General features: G+C 46.8%; 1 protein-coding gene across 1 annotated transcript in view; it reads right to left on the minus strand.

Moving 5' to 3' along the window:
• Positions 1-751: 751 nt before the first annotated feature.
• Positions 752-6,353, minus strand: part of LOC144098695 (uncharacterized) — a 6,964-nt gene continuing 1,362 nt past the window's right edge. The window contains exons 2-4 of the mRNA XM_077631512.1: positions 4,591-4,812; positions 1,809-2,052; positions 752-950 (exon numbers count right to left, since the gene is read on the minus strand). Of these exons, the coding sequence (XP_077487638.1) occupies positions 949-950; positions 1,809-2,052; positions 4,591-4,812 (468 nt within the window). The 3' untranslated portion in view covers positions 752-948. The remainder of the gene's footprint in view (positions 951-1,808; positions 2,053-4,590; positions 4,813-6,353) is intronic.

Consider the following 6,353-nt stretch of genomic DNA (forward strand, 5'->3'; position numbering starts at 1 on the left):
AAAGCAAGCTCGTTCAGAAATCTCGAAGAAAACTGAGCCAAAAGAAAGCGATATCTAAAGAAAATAACAATAATAGCATTTCATACATTTGTGCAGATAAAAAATATAAGTAGCCGGCGCGGTTGCTCGAAAATATATCCTTTTTTCGAAAGCAAGACATCCGCAAAGGAACGCTCTTTAATGGCGTCTCTTGACGAACTTAGAATTATAATTTTTTTTACAACATGCAGTGTGGGTCTATCGTAACAGGCTCGCCTTTCAAGCCTCCTACTTTTTTAAGGCCAAAGTGCAGATCTTTAATGGGTCTCTTCTTTAGAAAGTATTTGCGGCCTGATTCAGGCGCGCTTGCTATAATGGAGCCGTTCATTAGTTTATTTAGCCCCAATTACTGAATTCCAAATATCGCCGGCATATAACGTCTCGATCTCTTGAGATATTCAACTCCACTTGCATGCAAGCCGCACTCGCTTATATAGGCTTAATGAGGCGGCATGTTACATTAACGCCGACTGCAAGCAACTCGAAAATACTTTAATAGCTCACATTGATTAGTTCTATGACTTCATAAATCAAAAAGTCATGCAAAAGTTTATGCTCTAAGAACATTTAGAAATAACCATGAACGGTGTTCTGCCTACAGTATTCGTACTAAGCAGGTCACTCCGCGTACAAATACTTCATGTGGACGCTATGATGGAGGATGACAAGAACCGACTAAGACTCGCTACAAAAACGGGCTCCGCACAAGGGCTGTGTACACACAGGTCACATTTTATTCGCACGCAACAACATACATTTTTTTCTATACAGCGTCTATACACAACCTCTCACAATTTTGAGTGAGTATTTTGTTTTTTAGCTTTTCTTTTTTTTTCAACGCTCAGCCAACGCCATCGCTGACTCTTCCATCCGCGGTAGAACTCCTGCTCTGCACTCTTCAGCCGTAGTTTCTGCAATGAAAAGAGCGATTAGGAATGAAAAGAATTATTCCGAGATAATTTCCAACTAAGGTTTCGCGCAGAAACATTTGTGCACCGCTGACATGAACAGCACAGTTCGTAGCAATTAATTTTACTTCACTCCTTGCTGGCTTCGTTTGAAGATGTAGGGAGATCTCTTGCATACCAAGCGAAAGACAAGGCGTTGTTGTCTAGTGTAACACAAACGCATTTATATCTAACCAGAAAGATGTGAGCTGTGCGTTTATAGAAATAACACTGCGAGAACACCTAATGGTAGCAATTATATATCGAAATCTGACTTAGCTGCACGAATTCAAGTATAGAAAGTTGTGTTTAGTTACGGACTCTTGCGATTCTTACGACTGAAACGTTCCGGCATTTGTCAGCTTCAGCATCCTGATTCAGCTGCACACTTCAGTTATGCTCAAAATTTCTACACAAAAACCTTCACTAAACATGACGACAGTAATATAATTTCGCGTTCGTAGCAAATAAGAAGCTTGGAGACCTTCTTTTGTCATCGAGGTATTTGTCCAGGTGAACCCGATGTATCAAGAACAGGGCGATTAATGCGGGGATTCTTGTATCATATTCAAGTCACATATGCTCAGTAGCACCTCGAAGAATTCCTCTCCTGCTCAAAAATTGCTTTTTTTTTTCTTGCTAAAGTGGCTTGCTATGACGGATGCAACAGCTGGACGTTGGAATAGGGCAAACTAACTAGCACAATTAAGTCGTCATGCATTTCCTCATCAATGGTGGACGGTGGGTACAGCATGGAGGCTTCTAGTGACCTTAGTTATGCACAACGATGGGACCCAAGCTAAGGTGGGCGCATATGCTTACAATAGTGCTTGAATCCGCCGTAGAAAGGACCTGCGGCGTAGGCCGGTCCGACGATCTTAGCGGCGGGTGCTGCGTAGGCGACAGCGCCATAAGCCGGAGCAAGGCCGTAGCCGTGACCATATCCATGGCCATAGCCGTGACCGTAGCCGTGACCGTAGCCGTAGCCGAGGGCGAGTGGTGCTGCCACGGCCTTCACGGCGGGAGCGTAAGCCACAGGTGCAGCGTATGCCAGAGGAGCGGCAACCTGTGCCCAAAAGAAAACGTTGAGTAGACCTGTTACACACCTGCGGGTGCGAAAGGAACTGGAACAGCAAACTGATGTCTTAGTGCATGTGCAAAAGCTCTGCGTGACACTGTCACGCAGAGAGAACCGCCGAACCCTGACAGTGAGTCCGCGTTGAAGCCCTATAACGCAGCACGGGTAACTGGCCCAATATTGAAATCGTATTGGCACAGGCTGGCCCTACAAAGGACCAGGATGAAACCATACTGCTGCAATACTGGGCCGACTACCTGTCCTGTTCCCTTCCTCGTGCGTGTTGCCAGTTTGCGCTCTTATGTCTTTCACGAATATGCACCAACAAGCCCAGTTGCAAGTACTTCTTACCTGTGCTGCTTGGGAGCTGTATATTGTATATGCTTATACGGCGACAGGTATACACAAGGGCAGCTGACCGTGCTCTCGAATGTATTAATATTGTAGCATGATCCACAGCTGATCATATATATTTACTGAGTTTTGTGATTTCGATTTGATTTGATTTGATTTATGGGGGCTTAACGTCCCAAAGCGACTCAGGCTATGAGGGACGCCGTAGTGAAGGGCTCCGGAAATTTCGACCACCTGCGGTTCTTTAACGTGCACTGACATCGCACAGTACAAGGGCCTCTGGAATTTCGCCTCCATCAGTTTTGTGATTTCATGCCTTCGGGTAAATGTATATATTGAAATAGTTAATGCTGTTTATATCTCATCAGAGGCTGATTGCTACTTGCTATCCATTTTCTTTGTAAATGCTTGCATATGCAATCTCATTGTTGGCTTATATCGTACGCTCTCTTTGTTACATGTATTTCTCATCGCTTATTACTTTCTTTTACGCCACGGCGCCTGAGAAACAACTGGGTCCTTATTCGTCGAGGGACTAGGAGCGCTTGCTGATTGGCCGAAACGGGGGTGGGGTTGTTCTGCCTATATGCTCTGAAAAGTGCAGTGGTGTCACACCAGCTCCACCGCGGGTATCGCGGTGGAAGAAAACCTGAACCTTGCCGCAGTTGTGTAAAAAGATTTTTAAAATAAAAGCAAAAAACACTAACAGAAAAACAAGCACAAGAAATCTGGACAAATGCTCCTAGTTCGCACGGCGGCCACAGCATGTTGTGTGGCGCTGAGCACTTAGTCACCGCGGAAATTTAAAATGTTCTATACAAACCGTTTATTCTACATGGCCATTGGAAGTAGCTAGTATGAGCGCAGGAAGCGCGTTGGTCAGATTTTGCACCCTTGCTTAAGAGTTGGCCATGATAATAACCATGTGTGTGCAAAATTCCTTTTCTACACTCTAAGCAGAAAGGATTAAAAATGGAATAAGCTCTCCTCTAGGGCACTCCCTTAAATATTATGGAGTAGGTTAGAGGACAGCTTAATCCGTCTTCCTTCCCATTCAGTCCTATTCGTGTTTAAGTATATTTTTTCCAAAATTACAAGTTTAAGACATCGCCGATGAGTTGCGCGGCATTCGCTACTGGAGGCCAACAGATAACGCTTGCTGCCGAATAGCGAGGAATGCTGGACGTGGCAAACGTACACTTGGGAATAAAATCGCCATCGTCGTAATTAAGTAAGTCTGGAAATGTCTTTTCTCATTGCGAAAAGAATAAAACGTTTAGCCGTTGCTGTAGAGCGCTTCTGCTATGCAACTGTGGGGCCAAGCAAAGCGGTATCCACTTCAGATGCTTCAGCCAGTCGGTGAGTGCTTCGGGTAATCAGTCCCTCGATTCATGGAAATTGGAATTATAGTACACTATAGTCGGAATATGGGCTTTGTCTCGAGGTAGTGCGCAGTGCCGTAATGGAAGTGATTATTGTAACACTTCTTAATAGCCAGCCGGACCGCGGCGGCTACGTTTTTATGGAGGCAAAACGCTAAGGCGCTCGTGTGCTGTGCGATGTCAGTGCACGTTAAAGATCCCCAGGTGGTCGAAATTATTCCGGAGCCCTCCACTACGGCCCCTCTTTCTTCCGTTCTTCTCTCACTCCCTCCTTTATCATTTCCCTTACGGCGCGGTTCAGGCGTCCAACGTTATATATAGACAGATACTGCGCCATTTCCTTTCCCCCAAAAAAACAATTATATATACCTCCGCGGGCCAAATACAGGGCGTACTAATCTGGCAACAGCGATCAGATCAAGCTATTCCAGCCGGTACCATGATGGCCGCTGTTAAAATGAAATTGAAATTTTTAGGCAGCATTCCTGCAATGCATTGAAGATCGGGGTGCTTCGGAAGTCAAAAATAACCTCTCTGAACAAATTCCAGCGCTTGCTGAAGCCCTGATCAAGTTGTTAATTGTGCGTCTCTTTGTGAGCGGCGGCGCAAAAAGTGAGCACGTCTTCGAGCTTTGTCTCCCTGTCGAGTCACACATGTGCCGCCTGCAGGCGGCGGGCCTCCTCACCTTCCCCCAAGAGTGATGCCAAAAGGGCCAACATACGCCGGGGCCAGTATCTCCCTCCACCCCCACCCCCTTCATAGCAACAACCACCACCACCACCCTCCTCACCTTAACGGCGGGCGCGGCGAAGACGGCCGGCGCGACCAGCTTGGCCGGGGCGGCAGCCAGCACGGGTGCCACGGAGTGCACCGTCTTGGTGGCGTACGAGGTGGCCACGGGGCCCACCGCGTAGCCGTGAAGCAGGGGTGCCGCGTATGCCACGGCCGGGGCGGCCACCACACCGGCGCGCACGGCCGTGCACGAGACGGCCAGCAGGACCAGGACGCTGAACTGCGGTCGCGCACAGAGAGAGAGATAACGGGAATACAGATGAAGACAGGAGATGTTAGCCTGGCAATATGCCAAGAACCAAATGAGGATGATTGGAACCAAGCGATGCACACTCAGGCAAACAGTCACTCGCACGCACTTCACACGTGGGATTTTTCAGGAGGAGCAGATAAGTCCTGTGTGTCAGAGGAACTTCAACAAGCTCTCCGTCGCACGCAGCTCTGAGGCCGCGTTACCTACTGTCCAAGCTCTACGGCCAGGCTCCGGCTGCAGTCCTGAAGTAAATTCAGGTCAGTTTCAGGTCAGAGTTCTGTGCGACTAGGTGGACCGACTACAATTAAAAATTAAATGGTCAAGGTCCTCCAATCGCACACACTGAGCATTGGGGCTCTTTGGGGCTCATTGGAGCTCATGGAGCTCTTGGGGCTCTTTGGATCTCTTGAAAGGACACTACATGATATTAACGGAATGGAGTATTCGTGGAACTTAATTCATTGGTTGCGTAAATCAAGCCAAAAGGTAAGGCGCTTAACCTGTTGCTTTATGTCGGAAAGTACCCTCCGCCACAAAGAGTTTAGCTCAGTATCACCATCTTCATCACCAAACCGTCTTTTACGCTTGAACCTACACCCAGCGAGGAAAACTGGTATATTTCTTATTAATTATGCATAATAAGTAGCTAGCGCCAAGACCAAAAAATTCCGAATCGTCTCCGTCACTCATCCTTGTGAAAATAGGGGAAAATAGATACCATGTCTACTCTACCATATTCTGTCTAGGAATGCCGTGTAATCGCGAAACGAAAGGTCAATACTTCCTATATGGACCCGCTCCAGCAGCGATGCACATTCGATAAATTTGTATGCGAGCGTACTACGTGCGTACGAAAACAGCCCAGTACCTCGCTCGCATTCATTCTCCCGTGACGCGTTCTTCGACGTGGATCACTGGCTCCGCCCATTTTCGTTTTTCCCTGAGCCTGGAACCGCTCTGATATCAGGCTGTGGATTCCCGAGTAACTTGCTAGAACGTGTAGCGCACTGGGTAGATTAAAGCGTTTTTTTACATATATATTATGTTAGCGCAATTTTTACGAAAGCTTTCTAATATTGTGCTGTCTACTAGACTTCAAGTAGCCGCTGCTGTGCAGAAAAGGCATTATCGCGCTCCTCTGTTCCTTTTATGATCGCAGGAACGCAAATAAAAAAGAAGATGATGGAACATATAATAATGAAAAAATGCACACTGATGTGGGGGGAAAAACATTCCGAGCTCTCCCCGTTCACATTATCTTTTCGGACTTGGAATTTAAGCGGTTGTTTTGGCAACTATATTCAGCGAAAGTTTTGAAGAACTTGTCTCTTGGTCCAGCAGTAAACGTAACTCGTTCGATTTTCTTGCAGTATAGGACATCGCTCTAGATACAGTAATCAGCTGCGAGTGCTCTACAGTCTACAACGTCTGTGCAGCGTTGCAGCAGTTTTTCCAAGATGGGCAAAAAGACTAGAGGCGAAATGCGAAGCCATCGCAATCGGGAAGCC

The sequence above is a fragment of the Amblyomma americanum genome, chromosome 7 (assembly GCF_052857255.1).
Source record: "Amblyomma americanum isolate KBUSLIRL-KWMA chromosome 7, ASM5285725v1, whole genome shotgun sequence".
Taxonomy (NCBI): Eukaryota; Metazoa; Arthropoda; class Arachnida; order Ixodida; family Ixodidae; genus Amblyomma; species Amblyomma americanum.